Consider the following 18,480-nt stretch of genomic DNA (forward strand, 5'->3'; position numbering starts at 1 on the left):
TTTAACCATGTGGATTAGTGCATTTGAAGACAAAAAAACTAGGGTCATTGAACAATCTCGGATGCTAGAGCAAAGCCGATCCAAAAGTGTGGCTATTATTATTGTCATAGAGTTTGTGTAGTTGAGAGTTGATCTAACTATGGGATAAGAGAATAACAAATTATATCATTCTCATTAAGGCTATCACATGTTGTGTTAGGTTTAGGAAGACTTTGACCATGTGCATTAGTGCATTTGAAGATAAAAAAAACTAGGGTCATTGAACAATCTCGGATACTAGAGCAAAGTGGATCCAAAAACGCTCCGAGAGCTAATTTAGCTATGCAGTAAGAGAATAACAAATTATAATATTCCCATTAAGGTTTTCATATGTTGTGTTAGGTCGAGGAAGACTTCGACAAACAATCTCGGATGCTAGAGCAACAAAGCGGATCCAAAAGTACAAGAATGTTCAATCTAACAGCGTACACCCATCCTCTCTCTCTGTATCTCTCCACCTTCATTCATGCATCCTCCTTTTTTTTTTTTTTCCCTCTCCTGATGCAAGGAACACAACCTTGTTCATTCCCCATCATGTGGCATGATCCATCGTCTCGTTCCGCACCTCCACTACCACCACCACTTCCTATAATAGGAACACAGAAACGAGACCATTTATTCAATAAAAGAAAAACTAACATGACTTCCTTCTACATAAATTATATTCGTTTTTTCAAATACTATAATGACTATCCTATGAAATTTCGTTTTCTATACACATAAGATGGGAGATAAGGTCAGGATATAAAATGAATATCGTTTGTCAGACAAAATAGAAAACAAAAACAAAAACCCTATCATCCCTCTTATTGTTTTTATAGCAGTATTGTCCATAAATATGATGAGATAGGAGAGGATAAAAGATCAATCAACTGGATAACTTGTAGTTGGACAGCTGAAGGCAGCCATCCGTACGAAACAAACAAGAAAATCTTGCTGCTTATTGCTGCTTCGGCATTGTCTTTCAGATACAACAGCACTGCACGCTGAAGGTTCCCTTCAAAGTCCTCAAGAAGTGGGCAGCATCAACAGTGTAACTCGGCACTCCAAACAAACAATTGGAACCGTGATGCTCTCCCCAACTACCAAAACTCATTTCGAGGACACATCTACATAACAAATGGTAAGGTGAATAAACATTGTTCTGAGTCAATCAAGGGTTATCAAGTCTACAAAAAGTAATCAGGAGTTTTGCGAGTCATATCGGGCTCAATTTGTCGTGGTGCTGGATCAAACTGAAGAAAGTTCTGATCCATGTTCTCCCCGATCTCTAATATTGCTGCCATGTTACCGCACCGGTAACAGTAGTTTGGTGCGCTAAACACTGTGACAACATTCTTGTCCTGCAGTCATGCCAACATATGCAAAATGTTTAAATCAAGTTGGTGATTTCTCACATAAAGAAACAAAATTTGGAGGAATACCATGAATCCCTGGAAGAAATTCACACACACTATATTATGATATACTGTAGACAATCTTTACAAAATATGATTATGAGCTGACTCGAGCAACCCACAAGTTATGGTAATGATCAACGGATTGAAGATGCCTATTCTAAAATCCTACTCTTTCTAATGATGCAATCTAATTGAATAGGTAGAACCAAACTTAATAGGCAGCACACTGAGAACTATCATACACAGAAAACATACAGCAGGAACTACTTTCTTTTGCTCGCCTGTCCTAAAAACCATGAACAATGCTACACATAAGTAATGAGGAAAAAATTTAACAAAATAACCACACAACATACCAGTGAATCATCATATGTAGTAAACATGCAAAGGGAAGAATTTGAACTGGCTACCCTAACTTCAGAAGCATGAAGAATGCTTGCTTGAAAGAAAGAACAACACATTAAGCAACAAGGTAGAATACAAGAATTGCCATGCCAAACAGTATGTGTTGACACAGGTTTAGATGTACCATACCAGCAATGTAGCAGCAAATGCCATGTCGACTTGTGCCAAAGTGCCAACATGTGGCTACAGTTTTTGCCTTTGTTGGCAAGCACAAAGGCAAGTTGACTGTACCGGCCCAGGAAAGTACCAGCAGGCCCTGTAGTGCCACAAGGTGGCAATCCTTGATAGTACATATATACACATGTGCATATATCTAGAGAAGTTCACAGAATAATAATGTTTTGAGTTGTTTCTGTTGCATTTATGTGAAACTCCAACTGATTCCAACATGCATTTCATGATCATTTCTATCTCATGCATTCAGTCATTTGCGTGTTATTTTTCACAATAATTTCTCAGCACAACAATCGATATGAAATGCACCTTAAGAAACAAAACATTAATTTAAACCTACAAAATGATTTGATATATATAGCTAACATTTCAACCCACCTGGCACCAATTGAAACCTTCCATAACAAGTTGATGAGCTCTGGCAATAAGACTGAGACCATTTGTGTGATTAAAATGCTGTGCAATGTCCTGTCCAAATGTATATCCCGCTCCCCTTGGTGATATTCCCCATCCACACCGATCATCAGGATCAGACCAGAGAAGATCACACATAGGCCCTTCATGTGGAACCTATAAACCAAATAAGCATTTACATTTTCTTTATGGAAACTATGTAACCCAATAAGATGGCAGAAACACCAAATAGCATGACGAACACTTATGAAAAAATAAAGAAAAATAAAACATTAGACTAAAAAAAAGGAACTAGTAAGGTTGTCTTTACAGAGGTAAAAGCTACCTATTTAACCTGATCACGAAAAAAAGGTAGAACCAGTCAAACCAAAATTCTAAAATAAAGTAGGGGTACACTAGATTTTAAGAGTATTTCTGATGGACATTATTTATTATCATTATTCTGCATATTAAAGGAAAGTGTACAAACCATTCATTTCAAAACTTCTTATGTTAATATGTCAGATATGATCTTGGTACGATCTAATCCTCCAAATTGTTTGATATTAATATTACATGTTAGAGAATTACGCCAGAATTTAATATAACGATTAACGAAAAACAAACCATTCCACGGCCATGTACCAGTTGGACGCATGATATATGGATCTCACATTGCTTAGTTCCAAATAATTCCAGTGGACTAGCCATCTCAGAACATTTTTTCTGGAATGTGGTTAGGAATGATTAGAAAATTAGGTTTCTCCATAATTTTGTCATACTGATCCAGCTCAGCAGTGGTCAAAAGTGTACGTGGAGCCAGGCTGCAGTCAATTCACATGGTTGCATTAGTTAAAAAATTGTATTTTTGCAGAATCTAGAGTATCTAGCCAGTTGGATTTGTTAACAGCTATCAACAAAAACAAAACAACAACAAAGGCAATTATTTAAACAAAGTTTAACTGAATTTCTTGAAAATATGTTAATACCTTAAAACCTTGCATGAAGTTGAGTGCTCATAAAAATAAGTGACATTGACTGGATTAAAATACAAAGGAAAAAGAAGAGGAAAAACTAAAACCAAAACCAAGTTCTAGCTCACAAAGGTGTATGATGGAAAGTCAGAAACATCACAGTATTTAAAGGGAAGAAAGGACAACAAGATAAAACCACCACCTCTAAAGACTTGCTGTTGTATCATAAAGAAGAATATATTAGTTCAAGAAAAATTATTTCGATGTTGATTACAGAAAATGTTTGGTGATGAGCTTTGGTGCCATGAAGGTTGCTCTATTGTGACATGGGTGTCAAAGGGTCAGGTCATGGAGACCACCACTTCATCAAAATGGGTAAGATTGTCTGTTTGAGCTTTGGAAACCACACACTGGCGAAAGATTTGCACTGCACTGGACCATCCTCCTTTTTATCTATTAATCTATTAAGTATTAACCATGCTCACTGGTCATCATTGTTGCTAATGCTTTCTATTAATAATTCTAAATATTATGATTTTTGCATACCTCCTGTATACGGTTCAGATCACGGATGTTATCTAATGTATCCAAGGATGGGGACAGACCACCATGCAAACAGAATATCTACAACAGTAAACAAAGTCCATTTGTTAAGAAACTTAAAAATGGCTAAATTGGATATATAAATGTTAGGTAAACAAGAGAACAAGGCAAACCTGACTCTCAATGAGTGCTGTAAGAGGCAGATAATCAAATAGATCAGTAAAATACTTCCACACATTTGCATTCCCGTACTTTCTCAAGCATTCATCATAAAAACCATACCTGAAACCAAAATTCCATGACACATGAACATGTAATAGTTGTTTAGATTCCATGGAAGACCAAGGAATTCATCCAATTAGAAACTATTACGATGAGTGAACTCCCATTATATGCAGAGTAGAAGGTTCACTTCTTTTTTAATTTGCATCAGATGTTTATATTTACTGAGATACAATAGAAGGATTTGATAAAAGAGGTTTTCAAAGGCATAAAAAGCACAAGCACAAACAATGTGTTTTACATGTCTGTACTTGAGAAATCGAGGTTTTATCTTTTTATAAACAATGCTGTTTATATGCTGTTTATATGACTAACACCTTAGTACATATTTTCAGCAAAGGTTACTCCTCAACACTCGGTTGAGCCATCGTTTGTTGAATTGTGGCTATCACTTTTTCTTTCAAAGTTCTTGTTTTCTCTCTCGCTAAGTATTTGTTGAATTGCTTGTCTGTTGTGCCTTTCCATGAGACTTTAGGACTTGTCCACCACTCATTTTATGAAATCTAATCAACTTTCTCTTTTGCAGGTCCTTCGAGACCAGTACGAAATGACTTCTAGCCTAACCCTTTGTGAACAAATATTGCAAGGATGTCTCATAGCTTAGGTAATTCCAGCTAAGTCCATGACACTATGCCAAATTAAATAAAGATCTTCAAATCTTTTGTAATTACATGCACATTCGGTGATTCGGTGACCTCCAACTTCCCATTTACAAGGATGTGACTTTCTTATGGCTTTTAGTTATTAACAACTATAATTTACTGTATTCCATATAGCAAGGTAACAAACTCCAAAGACTATCAAGGATACTTTGAAGAATTAAAGTTAGCTGCAGTAATAGAAGACAAAAGGAGGAGAGGAGTACTAGAGAAAAGTATGACAAGTTATATGCAACAAGAAATTTTCAGTGTATCTATGAGACATATATGTATAACTTAAATTTACATCAACCAGCTAACTCCGGTAGTCATATAAAACAATTATCCATGATATCCAATTAAAGTAGGATTTTTATTAAAATTAAAATAAGGAAAGAAATTCACTGCCTGACTCTCGTTCCAAGACCTGTACCAACTGCTTTCAGATCAAGAATTTAAATTCAATTAAAACTCTGCATTGATAGTATCTAAATTGCTAATTAATAAATAACAAAGAAAAGATAGCATCCTCTCTATTTGGGATCAACTACATGGATATTTTGCCATCATTGAGCTCTATAATATCCCTAGTTAAACTTATAGAAATCAGATCTCATCTGTAAAAGAGGAAATAGACACTTACACTTGAGTTATTTGCCGGCTCTCGTGATTGCCCCTAAGGATTGTAATTCTATCTCTGTAACGAACTTTCAAGGCCACTAAAAGTGTGACTGTTTCAACAGAGTAATAACCACGATCTGCATTAAACATAGTAGTTGACATAAAGAGAAGATACTTGGAATATCTAATGACAGCTCATAAGGAATACAGCAAGTGCAATCCCAGCATTGCAATTTTAACATATGGGAAAATACATATGTGAGTGACAGTATGTGAGGAAAAATATGAACCATGTAAGTGACAGTATAGAAACTTACATTACATTTTATCATAAAAAATTAGTTTATTGCATGGAGAAACAGAACATAAATATACATAAGTCTAGGAAGCTAGAATATAACGTTATAATATTTCAAATGGGATATAAGAAAATCACAGGAGTTCTCTATAAAACAGAAAAGGATCCAAATGCATTTGCACATTACTAATGTTCACAATTCATTATCTGTAACATCAGGCACACAAAAAATTTAAAATTTGGACCCAAGCATCCGTTCAATTTTTCAACAGTCATGTTTTCCATATCCATGGATTATTTTGGGCCTTTGGCAGGGTGCTTGTGGTTGATTGCAATCTTTGTTCCGAATAAGGATCTCTTTGTTCTCGATTTTTACTAACACTTGTAACAATTATTGTTCAGAATATGCTATTCAACATTTGCCTATGATATTGCACAAGATAGTATAATATCACACATCGGACCAACATTGAATATCATACATTATCTAAGACAGGAGATCTGTTCACCTTTCGCCTTTGGTGTTGCCAAATATGATGTTTTTGGCATCCTTGTGGAAATTTCAGCTAAACAGAAGATGAAAATTATAATACTTCCGATGAAGCATGTTAGATATCAAGCGATGTGCCTCTGTCCTCTATAATTGTTTCAGTATGACATTCTGACCAACTAAGTGCATGCAATCACAATAAAAAAGAAAAAAAGGCCAGCATACAAGAACTAATAAAGTTCTCACTCAACAAGCTACAATTTGCTCCACACGATTTCAATCCTCATGTTGCAGAACCAGAACACGTGGTTGTATTACTTGCATATCAAATAATCATCTAACCGTAAGCAGAAGAGTACTAAAAACTAAAGAAAAAGTGAACTGACTGAACATAGAAGTAATCAGTATTCACTAAGCAAGTAAAATCAAAATTAGATAACAATAATACACCCATCAGGTAACACCAATGAAACAAAATATCCCTTCTTCTGACCTACGTAGTCCCCCATAAAGAGGTAATTGGTGTCGGGCGCCTCTCCTCCGATCCGGAAGAGTTCGACGAGATCATAGAACTGTCCGTGGATGTCGCCGCAGACGGTGACGGGACACCTCACTGGCTGGACGTTCCACTCCTCAACCAGGATTGCCCGGGCTTGGTCGCAGAGGACCTTCACTTCCGCCTCCGGCAAGAACTTGCATTCCCTAAGCTGCTCGATCTGGCGGTCCAGATCCGCGTAGGACGGCATCTTCCACCCCCGGCCTCGAACCCGTCCGATCTGCGTGCGAGGGAAGCCGATCTGGGCGGCCGAAGTTCGGAGGACGGCGAACCGTCGAGACGTACACCACCGGGGAGGAGGGGATTAAGCGGATCGAAGCTTCAAGGGAAAGAAATTCGAGATAAGGGGGAAGGGGAGAGGAGGAAGGGGCGGTGAAGAGAGAGAGAGAGCGAGAGGGGGTTGATCCGTAGTCGCCTTGGTGTGTGCATTTCTCGCAGTCTCCGTTCTCTTCTTTTGCTTTCTTATTTTTAATTGGTTCCCGATGCCGAGCGGAGACTGGGTCGTGGGAGATGAGATGAGATGAGATGCGAGGGGGAGGATGGTCCATGCCGCGAGATGAGTTACACGACGAGGCACGAAAGCGAGTGTAGCCGTGAATCCGGGAATGCCAGAGTGCGATTCGTGACGGAGAAATCGTGGTGGCAGTTGTCTCGACAAAATTGATGCGTCCCACATACTGCAAGCGCATGCACCCGAAACGAGATGATGATCGGGTGCAGCTATGAGAAACTCGCATAAGTATTCTTCTCTTTTTTCTTTATTTTTTATTTTAAGAAAATGGCGGCCACGAAAGGGTGCGCCACTGAAATGATCTTTTGACCATATCTTTCTTTAAGAATATTTTTATTTTTCTTTTTTTTTCTCAAATGATGTATTTATTTTAAACGATACCGAAAATAATCTTACTATCCATCCCCATTGATATTTTTCTTTTCGTCAGTTTTAGAGATATCTTAGCGTAGATCATTTGAATAATTTTATTTTGACTCATTTATAATATTTTTTTAATAATATTAAAATATTATTTATTGAGATATTAAAAATATTATAATTATGATATTATATATTTTAAAAAATATATATAATTAATTTTAATTAAGATTAAAATTTTATTTAAATTATTTATAATATTTTTAAGTAAATATTACGCAATCAAGATATTATAATATATTTTTTATTTAAGTGGTATGATTTCAAAATCAAATAATTTCTAATGTATTTTGATTTTATTTGGTTCTCTTATTGTATTGTTTAATACTATTATAATATTTTTGTTTATGTATTGAAAATAATAAAAATTATTATAAGTGATATGATATTTTATTTTTTTGATTGTCATTGCTCATACACCATTATAATAATAAATTTTCAGATTTAAAGTTGATTTGACCAAATTAGTTTTATAGTATTCTAATTATAATGATCAAAATATTATACTAAATTATTTTTTTTATTTTATTAATTTGATGAGAGATATTTCTTATATTATTCAAAACAGGAATATCATTTTAAAAAACAGAAAACAGATGACATTGGGACTTTTCCAAAAATATGAAATATATTGTTAAGAGAAAAATAGAAAGATATTTTTTTCAAAAAAAAAAAGCTAAGATGTTTCCAAATATACAAAATTATGTATGCCAAATATCTTATTAATTCAATGCAAAGTGAAAGAAAAAAAAACTGCATCCAAAAATTTGCAATAAAAAGACAAGACTATATATATATATATATATATATATCACGATAAACCCGCGTTAGCATCGACAAAAGGGAACCACAGGAGACACGTAACAAGAACAAGCAGAGAAACAGTCGACCGGCGGCAGGCGCATTAAGACAGCATCACGCAACTTTAACCTCGATGGTCTTCGTCTTCTTCGGCTCAGGCGGCGGCAACTTCTCGACGGTGATGGTGAGCACCCCGTCCTTGTACGTGGCGCTGACAACGTCGGCATTGGCGTTGTCCGGCAGCGAGAACCTGCGCATGAACTTGCCCATCCGCCGCTCCATCCTCAGGTACTTCACCTCCTTCTCCTCCTCCTCCTCCTCCTTCCGGCGCCGCTCTCCGCTGACGACGAGCACGCAGTCGTCCTCCACCTGGACCTTGATCTCGTTGGGCTTGAGCTCAGGCATGTCCACGACAAAGACGTAGACGCCTGGGAGCTCCTTCACGTCGGCGGGCGTCGCCGCCATGGCCCTGGCGTCGCGGACGTAGGTCCGAGTAGGGGCGTTGAGTGCCTTCTCCACCTCGTCCGGGAGGTCCACTAGGTGGTGTAGCGTCGACATCAGATGGCCGTCGAGCCCCATCAGCCTCGCGTCCATCGCTCGTCGCCGAGCCAGGAATCACCAAAGCATTAATTCAAGGCTTCCGATGAGAGGATCGATCCATTCTCTCTCTCTCTCTCTCTATATATATATATATATAGAGAGAGAGAGAGAGAGAGAGAGAGAGAGAGAATCGGGCTAGAGTCATTCAAGGCTCCAGAGAAGGCGAGTACCGGCACCATTCTGGAAAAGGGAAGAAAGCCTGGACGCGACCGAGAGGGAGTAAGTCATCTGTTGGGGCCCGTCGGTAGGTGCGCTGTACGGGACGTACGGACGACGACATCTCAGGTCTGATGGGTTGCTGATAAGCAGAAACGTCAGTGGTCGTATGTGGTTACAGCTCACAGACTTTGTGGACAAGACTATTTTACACCGGATGGATTCTCGTCGACGGAGTCGAAGACAGATTGTCGAGTTGTCACGGTGTGTGAAACCTAATTTGTAATAATGCACGTGGATTGACTTTGGAATATGAGATGCGCGGTGTCATCCTTGTTTTTGACATCCATTTTCTGAAATTAAAAATCGTTTTTAAATTAATAAAAATAATAATAATCTTGGTGGATAGATTTTTCCTACGCTTCGAGGAGGTCTCAAAACTCTTAGTGCCAACTTTAGATTGTTATCATCAGTATAACCTGGCTGTCATAATCTTCCATGGCATCAACACCTCTGATTTGCTGCTGCCACCAGGCATCCATGTATCATCATATTAGCTACTTCCAACCACAAAACACTGTGACAAAGATGCATAGATTTGTATTAATCGAAGACTGCCAACACCACCAAGTCTGTTTGCTACATCTTTTCTATTCACGATTCCTAGATCAACAATTTTTGCTAAATTTTGTATAATAACTTCTTTTCAGTATCAGCGACTTGAGTTTGCATGCAATGTGCCTCCTTCCAACTTTGCGTGGGAGCGACCTCTCTTTCCATGGATTCGTGACAAGTATCTCTGCCTGGTTTTACTCAGCGAGAAAAGCTGCGTGGATGAGGTCTTCCGATCGTTGGATGCGGTGCGGGTATCGCAGGCAAGGGGGCGCGATGGTTATGGATGCCTTCGTATGTCGTTATCACGAACCTCGAGTCTTCGCTTTCTCTCTCGACTCTCTTCTTGACATTGCATCCTTCGCTCGAACAGCGGTAATAGTTCCTGTCATGATTTCATTTGCTTGCCTTTCTTAGTTTGCTGCAGAACCTAAACATCCCAAATGTTTTTGTCTTGTGTTTGTGTGCCAGAAAGAGTGGCTGCAAATCTGAGTGCAGGATAAGAAAATAGTAGTCATTCATTGGCCATTTTGGATGAGGCGAGGTTTTTGTTTCTTTAGTTCAAGACAACGGGGTGTTCATAGGTACTTGCATCCCCACACTTTGGCTTCAGATGCTACCGTGCATGAGAAAGAGGGAGCACGCAACGCATGGCTAGCTTGTGGCCTTTCTTGCAGTTGCAGTCCCTACATGCATCGATCGGTACCCCAAAAAAGAAACTTCAAATTCTAGATGGAGCTAATCTAATTACCTTGGATTCGGGCTGTTCTTCATCATCTTCTTTCCGTACTTTCTCCAGCTATATCCATCATCCAATTTCTCAATCTCTGATTTCGTTCTGAATGCAACTCTGGTACGCATACTGCTGCTCCTCCCCGTCACCGAGCCCTTCGCCTTATTCCCATTTCTGCACACCAGCAGAGGGACGCACACACGTACGGTAAGGATGAATCGTGATACCGAAGAGCAAAAGCTCAGGTCACCTCGGTACTTACTTGTGATCGAGGGGCTTGTTTTGGTTGACATCATCGTCATTTGCCTCTGCAATCTGATGCTCAAGAGGAGGCAGCATGGCATATTCTTCCTGTTGATCTCCAAAAAGAAACAGATAGTCGTCGATCTCCGACAACATGTTGATCTGCAACGAGACGTAGGAAAGCAGTCGCGAGAAATCAATCTCGACTGACGCCGAGCCCCTCAACCGGAGCATTCCTATTTATAATACTGCAGCCACCCGCAACCTGTCCGATGAACACCCTCGAGAGATATTCCTAGCTGGCTAGCCAGCAGAAGAAGTGAACAACAGTCGACCACGTACGCGCTCTGTCTTTGCATGATACTTATCACGCCTCCTTCCCTCTCGTCCTCATGTGAACGAAGAGATTGTAAGTCAACCAACGTGGTCTATAGACTGTTGAGGTCTGTATGTTAAGCAAAGTTACTGCTCGCCGGTGGCTGCTATGCGCGCGCAGTAGTCTATCACTGATGTGTGAACTCCTTAACGATGAATTCAACGCGCGTGTATTCTCTCTCCTTGCGCTTCCTCGTAGATTCGCTTTAGGAACGAACACAAACACCCTTTCAGAGGGTTCAGTAGTTGCATCGAAGCCACCGCAACGAATGCCTATCAACAAAACATGCGAGTAAAAGTCAACAACCCACTGACAAAAAAGAACCACACCATCTTGTCTAACGTTTTCCAACCTTCTTGGAAGTGGGCATGCAATTAATGATAACCAACCGGCAGATACAAATGTATAATCTATCAAGTGGCCGTCCATTTACTTGCAACTAAGACCGAGAAAATGGCAAATCATCATCCGCCAGCTTCGGAGAATCAGAATCGATGCTAATATTCTCCCTGCCTGCACTTCATTTGCTGGCAGCAACAAAGGACACTGTCGTGAACAAAGTGAGTAGACACCCAAATTTCCCCCTGCTGTTTGGCACTGTGGACACAGTCGTGGGTATATTGTTCCGCTAAGACTCCGGCATTGGGTTCTCTCGAACAGAGTAACTCCGGTGAAGAGCACACATACACATACAGAGTAACTTGCTACATGGTCGAGTTTTGGAAGACAAAACATCCAGATAACTGGCAAAATATTGTGGTAAGCACAGAGTCCAAATGGGTTCATCATCGTCGTCTCTGCTTCTCCAGCTCGTAATATTCTCCGTCGGGAAGCTTCTGATTTGGGAGACCCAACCTGTCAATCGGTTGTCTAAATAGGATGTTGGTTCTCCTGGACGCGAATTCTGGTTCGTGTGGTCGTCCTGCATTCCCCGTGAAACTCGTTTCGTTGTTGGCGTTCCCAAGTTTCGGACTTTGTCTGTCTACGCCAGAAAGGCGAGGTCACACCTTTACAAAGCTTGAAGCCCAAGTCACCACGACTTGTGCACATCCAAGTGATATTGTGATTCGCAATGAAGCAGAAGAAACCATCGTCAGTTGACAATGAAGACGATGAAATTAATGCACGAACCAACTTGATCATTACAGCTGCTGCAGACTCCGTTCCTCGCGACACCTGTGTCTTGAAACATTGATTTGTCTCCCTCATATTTCAGATCACAGCTGGAAGCTTACCAAAATTTTCTGGGTTCAGGTATGTCTCGGAACTTATCAGGAAGCTGCGCAAGGTCAAAGGACAATGTGACAGTCCCTAAAAATCCTGCTCCTCCATGAATGACAGAGCAAGAAGTACAAACACATTTAACGCGTTTTATTTAAGTGTAGCTAATCGTCTTTCATCGCAACTTTTTTTCTTGGTTTCTTCCAGAAATAGAACGTCCATTCTTATCGAGTGCAGCATGACCAAATCTCATAAAGTAAATCTTTGCTTTCCCGTTATCCTCTATACTCAAACATCAATACGCAGCATCGTCCTCTGTTGTTCAATCAGTGGTTTTCCATTTCCAGTCTCTCCATATACTCGAGTTCCAAAACTATACTTCGGGCGAGCAATTCTCACTCGACTGTAATGGTTTTATTGTCACAATAAGGTTGGTTCTATTGAGATTATTAAGCATTTCAAGTTTTTTAGAATCGTTATCTCAATGAGATACTAAATAGAAGAATTTTTTATAAAAAAATAATAATTAGGATCTGATTTTTTTTTTATAAATATCTCATTTATTTTTAAATTTTTATAAGGGAGGCTTTAAAGATGATATTTCTAAAAAATAAGAAAAAAATATATATTTTTTAGAATTTATGTGAGAGAGTCTATCAGAAGAATTCATGTAACTTGAGGCCTTAATTTAATTTGCTCTATGAATTGATGTCACATAGTGAAAATTTTAATTGACTCCATCAATTTAGGTGGGATTTACTGAATCATGTTAAATCTTATATCGATTTTTTGATATATTTTTTAATTTACTGATCTCTGGATATTCTTTTGATTTTGATTTTAAATTTTTTTTCTCTATTATATTTGTCCAGATTGTTGAATTATGGTTTTGAGGATGGAGTCATCTGTCCAAATGACTATTCCAAATTAAACTTAAACACACAACTTACTGCTGGTTACCTTTTCCTTTTATTTTTCCCTTCTTATTGTCTTTGTGAGAAGAGAATGACTTGTTGTTAGCTACATTAAAAAGATAAAGAAACTTAGTGATATATATATATATCTTCACCAATATAATAGTGATTTGGTGAACTGAACTCCTGTGCAACAAAATGGCCCTCCCAGATAGTCTGGATTTTATGGCTTAGTATTATTTTGTTATGCAATCAAAACATCTGTATAATCTACTGTGGGATTCATTTTTCATTGGTACGGTAAGTCCTAATTTCTGTCTTAATTTATGCCTACCTTATAAGATTGGAGTCCAGCGTAATGTAGCTTCATAAAACCAGATTTCTATCCGAGTTTGAGAACAGAGTCTTCAGAATAATAGGATCTACAGCCCAATTTTTTATGAATATGTTTGACAACCAAATCTCGATGACTCATATTTTGTAGCAGGTTTTGGTTCTCAGCTACAGAAAGCCTTCGTAATGCTTCGACTTGGATGGTTACCATCTTTTTGTCTCGAATAGTTGTGACGCAAAAGCTTAGCCTCACAACAGTACGTTGCGATAGCAGATAAGATTTTCTTTTGAATTTTTTTAATGACTTGAGTTGTGATGATTGGTCCACGCAACTTATCCTCGTGTTTTAAATACATCTCATAATCAGTCAATTTATCATAGAGTTTTTCGAATGATATAGGTGAGTCGCATGCTCGAATTGCTGCTGTCAGTTCCTTATACTCGTCTCTTCGACCATTCGGGATATGAACAAGAACTTCTTTATAACTGAGCGTATGACCTATCAAAGTTAAGTCATCGATGATAACTTTGATATGTTGTAGATAATCAGTAATAGTATTTCCTTCTTGTTTTGTTTTTGGATACAAGGTCAAACAAACGAGTGCGTGAGCGATTTGCCAAAATGATTTACAACTTGTGCTAGGCTTCTGTAGTAGTCGTACACGACAGTGGAGCGACAAACTTAGTGACGAAGGCTTGAATAGTTTGGAGGATGAGATGATCTTGACGCAATCATAATTTGTGAGCTAGATTTAGTACCGGATTGGGGTCTCCTGAGATGTTGATCATTGATGGTGGACAACTAAGACAGACATCGATGTAGCCCAGTAAATCATAGTCAAATAAAAGATTAAAAAATTATACACATCAAGATGCATAGTTGTCCTCCTTGGATAGTTTGAAAGTCCTCCTTGGATAGTTTGAAAGGGATGAGTGTTATAACATTGACGATGACAAGACGTGTATACTGCGGAAACAATGATCGGAGCATCAGAAGTAGAGTCGAAGATGGCTGCAACGAGGTGCAGTGGACCGTGCTTCTTCTTGAGCACGGTTGCTGCAGCGATCAGGGAGGAACTTAATCATCTGCTATCAGGTTGAGAAAATCTTATATGCTACTAGTACCGAGTACTGGGAACCAAAACCTGCAATGAATGAATCTCCCGTGCGTGCTTGTGGTCTGAGATTACTTGCGACGGTGAAGTGCTGTATTTAGAAATAGGAGAGCATCTTATGATCACCACAGTTTGCAGTTTGAATTTGCTCCTCCAACTCGATAATGATTATGAGGTCCATTGTTTAGATCAATAGGTCTGCCAAACCTTCCCCTTTTGCACCTACCCTTCTCATTTGCAATGCCAGGGGGTACCCAGCGATTTCTCAGAGCTGCTACTTGTATTTTCTCCACGAACGTCGATGATCCATAACAAGTTGAAACAGCCAGCAGCCATTTGTGTCTAGTTGACTTGAAATTGTAGCCAAAGGTTCTATGTCAATGCATGAGAAGTTGGAACTGCTGTAACTCTCAGCAAAGGAGAGAAATTTTACGAGAAGATTAAAACCAAGCAGCAGCTAATAAAGCATTTAACAGCTCAATTTCGATGGTAGTGGTGGCGGCAGCAGATGCCGCTGAGAGATGGCGAAGCTTATCTTTAGATGAGATCGTCACCGAAGAGGCTGCCGATCATCATGATCTCCTCTTCTTGTTGCTGCTGCTGCCTCTGCCGCTGCTTTTCTCGTATCGAGTTCAGCTTCTCGAGCTTCAGACGCGCGCGGAATCGAGCAATGAAGAGCTCTGACTTGTTGTCAACGTCGGGGCTGGGGCAGAACACCGCCACCCCCTCATCCGTTCCGTTCTCCCCCGTGTTTGCGGCAGTTCCCCCGAATCTTTCACTGTCAGTGTTCCCCGCCTCCTCATCGTCGGAGAACAGCTCTTGCGAACTGGATGCTAGCGGCGGTGGCGGTGGAGGCGGTGGAAGTAGGGGAGACGACGGAGGTAGTGGGAAGTCGGAAAGATTGAGCTTTTCTTTCCTCTTGTCGAGCTTACCCTGTGGTGGAGCCGGAGGGGGTGGCGGAGGCAGTGGCGCTTGCATCTTATATTGGCGGGTTGGCGGAGGAGGTGGTGGTGAGGGAGGAGGAGAGGATTGCTTACCATAACGCCAGGTCGAAGGAAGGGGTGACGACGACGGAGGTAGTGGGAAATCAGAAAGATTGAGCTTTTCTTTCCTCATGTCGAGCTTACCCTGTGGTGGAGCCGGAGGGAGTGGCGGAGGCAGTGGCGCTTGCCTCTTATATTGGCGGGTTGGCGGAGGAGGTGGTGGCGAGGGAGGAGGAGAGGATTGCTTAGCAGAACGCCAGGTTGAAGGAAGGGATGGCGGCGACGGAGGGGAATGCGGAGGAGACGTTGATGATGAGTGAAACCCTCGGTTCTTACTCTTCTTGTGAGAGAACAGGTGGTGCAAGACAGAGGAAGACCGGGGTCGCGGCGGCGAAGAAGAAGATGCCCCCATGTAAAGCGATATATCGTCGTGGCTCCTCTTCGTCTTGCTCCCTCTCTTTTTCTTCTTGTAGAATAAAGCGATGGCGGCGGCGATATCCTTGGCACCTCCTCCTCTCCTCTTCTTATTGTTCGTCTTCACCTCATGAGGCTGCGACGGCGGCGATGGAGAGCGTGGCCGACGCGTTGGATGTGGCGTGTGTGGCTTCTGTGCTCCCGTGTTCCAATGTTGCTCCACCTTCCAATCTGGGAGATCCTCGACGGTCCTACTCCTCCTATGTCTTGTTCCAGGATTCGCGTCTCCCTCCACCTCCCTCCCCGGAAACTTCTCGAGGCTCCTCCTTCTGCCGTGTCGCCGCCGAGGCTGCGCCGTTGGCGGGGATGATGGCGGTTGGGAATTCCACGTTTCAAAGATCGCATCTTTTTCTACCACATTCTGCTGAAGCTTTTGTAAGTTCCTCTTGGGCAACCGCTGCGCCGTGGTCGGAGGAGTAGGCGGCGGCTGACTCGGCGGAGATCTCGATACTGGAGAACGGCTCTGCCGGATAACAAACGAAGCCACCGGAATGGCCTTGCCCGACGACCCCCTAAACCTCTGGCTTTCCCAGCTACCTGAATCCGACCTCCGACGATACAGATGGATGTCGTCGAAGAACTGCCACCCTTCAGCGACGGAGGCACCGCCCCACGCGGCCTCCTGCCTCAGGTCCGGGTAGGAGCTGCTGCTCCTCATCCTCCTCATCCTCGTCGAATGGCCCACCGCAGCGTGATCAAGGTAGCTGCTAAGCTGCGCCGAGTGATCGTTGTACCAGACGTCCTTGGGGGATGAAGCGGAGGGGGACTTGCCGGTGTCGTCGCCGGAGTTCCGGCGGCCGAGGACGCCGCAGAGGACGGCGAAAAGGACGAGGACGAAGTTGAGAGTGTCCCATCCGTTCTTGACGAACACCGCGCGAAAGCCACGAAAGGAAGCAGAGAAGAGGGAGGGGAGGCAGAACAGGATAAAGATGGCAAACAGTACTAGCAACCCCCGCGGCTGAATGCCAGAGGAAGAAGAGGAAGCCGAAGAATCATCTCTATCTTCCTCCATCGAAACTGGTAAAATCCTCTCGCTTCAAGCAAATCTTTGTGTTGGGGTTTCACGGCCACCTCTGCTGCAATCGTCGGAGTGATGCATACAAAAGGGTTAGAGGAGGGGGAGGGGCTATGAAATCGATAATTGTGCCATGGAAGTCCGATTCAAACAGCGACGATCGGTGTCAGTCCCATCTTTTCTTTTGCCATCCAACAAAAAGAAATGAAGCAACGAAGAAGCATCGGCAGCAATGATGAGCGATTGGACCCCACAAGCAAACAGTAAACCTGTCAGTGTAACTGAAGAATGCTTGATTAGGAGGCAATCGTAAAAACATAGTGGAGTAGTTAAAATAATGATGCATATTTATCCGTAGTATGGTTTTAATTACTGATGGAATGAATCAGAAAGGGTGGATCGGCAACATTGACACACACATGGATGGGGTGCACACTCCGTAAATTATGGAACCTTTACATGAATGCTGCAGTCGGCCCCACCTCGAGCGATATTTTTGGCAGACACGCGGTAGAAAGCGTGGGAAGTTTTTCTCTTTTTATTGTTACGCACATGAGAGCATCACTTTGAGGTACTACGCCGACACAGAATGAATGAAACCTTTCAATAGTTTATGAGTAGGGGGGAAGAGACGCAGGTGAAAGATCATAATTTAATATGTTATTTTTTTTAAAATAAAATTAGATAAAAATTTAAGGATTAAAAAAAAAAAATTAATTTAATATTTTATTATTAAAAAAAAAAGATTAGATAGAGTTACAGTGATTATGGACTATTCTTGTATTTCACATCTATAAATAGATTATATTTATAATTATAGATTAATTCAAATCTCAAGTCAATACGGTTTAAAATTTAAAAGTTATTTTTGTAAAAAGTTTAATAATTTTTTTTATTTGATTTAATTTTAAACTAATATTACCTTCTTATTATTATTATTTTATATTATTGTTCTCCGGTAAGAAAAAGAAAGAGAAGGGTTGCTTAGGCTGCTACGAACGAACTTATTCTGATGATCCCACTAATCCTGTCGCATGATAGGACACATACTTAACGCCGAATGCCGCCGAGCCCTCTATTCGATCAGCAGGAAATAAATAGCCTGAAGGAATGGTGGTGAGGCAAGGCTGTGCGTTTGTCTCTGTATGCAGCTAGCGATG

General features: G+C 40.8%; 4 protein-coding genes across 7 annotated transcripts; all 4 read right to left on the reverse strand.

Moving 5' to 3' along the window:
• Positions 1-814: 814 nt before the first annotated feature.
• LOC135679464 (serine/threonine-protein phosphatase PP2A-1 catalytic subunit-like) lies at positions 815-7,290 on the reverse strand. Of its 3 annotated transcripts, none has more exons than XM_065193250.1 (6): positions 6,751-7,287; positions 5,492-5,606; positions 4,102-4,210; positions 3,932-4,009; positions 2,397-2,575; positions 815-1,382 (listed from the first exon to the last, which is right to left on the reverse strand). In XM_065193250.1, the coding sequence occupies exons 1-6, from the start codon at positions 7,001-7,003 to the stop codon at positions 1,310-1,312; spliced, it is 807 nt and encodes a 268-aa protein (XP_065049322.1). In that variant the 5' UTR covers positions 7,004-7,287; the 3' UTR covers positions 815-1,309. The 3 variants fall into 3 exon arrangements, with proteins under 3 accessions (XP_065049322.1, XP_065049321.1, XP_065049323.1); XM_065193249.1 differs by having other exon boundaries at positions 2,397-2,588; positions 6,751-7,282; XM_065193251.1 differs by lacking the exons at positions 815-1,382; positions 2,397-2,575 and adding an exon at positions 3,065-3,235 and having other exon boundaries at positions 6,751-7,290.
• Positions 7,291-8,571: 1,281 nt separating this feature from the next.
• Positions 8,572-9,231, reverse strand: LOC135680045 (17.0 kDa class II heat shock protein-like). Its single transcript, XM_065194035.1, has one exon. The coding sequence runs from the start codon at positions 9,137-9,139 to the stop codon at positions 8,660-8,662; it is 480 nt and encodes a 159-aa protein (XP_065050107.1). The 5' UTR covers positions 9,140-9,231; the 3' UTR covers positions 8,572-8,659.
• A 770-nt stretch (positions 9,232-10,001) lies between these two features.
• Positions 10,002-11,198, reverse strand: LOC135680046 (WRKY transcription factor 23-like). 2 transcript variants are annotated; one of them, XR_010515400.1, is made up of 3 exons: positions 10,909-11,175; positions 10,665-10,820; positions 10,002-10,298 (listed from the first exon to the last, which is right to left on the reverse strand). XR_010515400.1 is itself a non-coding variant. In XM_065194036.1 (3 exons), exons 1-3 carry the CDS (start codon positions 11,121-11,123, stop codon positions 10,344-10,346), a joined length of 429 nt encoding a protein of 142 aa, XP_065050108.1. In that variant the 5' UTR covers positions 11,124-11,198; the 3' UTR covers positions 10,002-10,343. The 2 variants fall into 2 exon arrangements, 1 of the variants encoding a protein (XP_065050108.1); XM_065194036.1 differs by having other exon boundaries at positions 10,002-10,401; positions 10,909-11,198.
• A 3,355-nt stretch (positions 11,199-14,553) lies between these two features.
• LOC135679466 (formin-like protein 20) lies at positions 14,554-17,496 on the reverse strand. The gene has a single exon (XM_065193252.1). The coding sequence runs from the start codon at positions 17,315-17,317 to the stop codon at positions 15,386-15,388; it is 1,932 nt and encodes a 643-aa protein (XP_065049324.1). The 5' UTR covers positions 17,318-17,496; the 3' UTR covers positions 14,554-15,385.
• Positions 17,497-18,480: the final 984 nt, after the last annotated feature.

The sequence above is a fragment of the Musa acuminata genome, chromosome BXJ1-7, assembly GCF_036884655.1.
Source record: "Musa acuminata AAA Group cultivar baxijiao chromosome BXJ1-7, Cavendish_Baxijiao_AAA, whole genome shotgun sequence".
Classification (NCBI taxonomy): domain Eukaryota; kingdom Viridiplantae; phylum Streptophyta; class Magnoliopsida; order Zingiberales; family Musaceae; genus Musa; species Musa acuminata.

Excerpts from the sequence above, each read along its gene's own strand:
- LOC135679464 (XM_065193249.1), bottom strand. The coding sequence starts at position 7,003 with ATGCCGTCCTACGCGGATCTGGACCGCCAGATCGAGCAGCTTAGGGAA. Across the intron at positions 2,589-3,931 it reads ATCTGAACCGTATACAGGAG|GTTCCACATGAAGGGCCTAT; the intron begins GTATGCAAAAAT and ends TTTGGTTTATAG. Across the intron at positions 1,383-2,396 it reads AAGGTTTCAATTGGTGCCAG|GACAAGAATGTTGTCACAGT; the intron begins GTGGGTTGAAAT and ends GCATGACTGCAG.
- LOC135680045 (XM_065194035.1), bottom strand. The coding sequence starts at position 9,139 with ATGGACGCGAGGCTGATGGGGCTCGACGGCCATCTGATGTCGACGCTA.
- LOC135680046 (XM_065194036.1), bottom strand. The coding sequence starts at position 11,123 with ATGCTCCGGTTGAGGGGCTCGGCGTCAGTCGAGATTGATTTCTCGCGA. Across the intron at positions 10,821-10,908 it reads AACAAGCCCCTCGATCACAA|AAATGGGAATAAGGCGAAGG; the intron begins GTAAGTACCGAG and ends GCTGGTGTGCAG. Across the intron at positions 10,402-10,664 it reads AAGAACAGCCCGAATCCAAG|ATTTGCAGCCACTCTTTCTG; the intron begins GTAATTAGATTA and ends TCCTGCACTCAG.
- LOC135679466 (XM_065193252.1), bottom strand. The coding sequence starts at position 17,317 with ATGGAGGAAGATAGAGATGATTCTTCGGCTTCCTCTTCTTCCTCTGGC.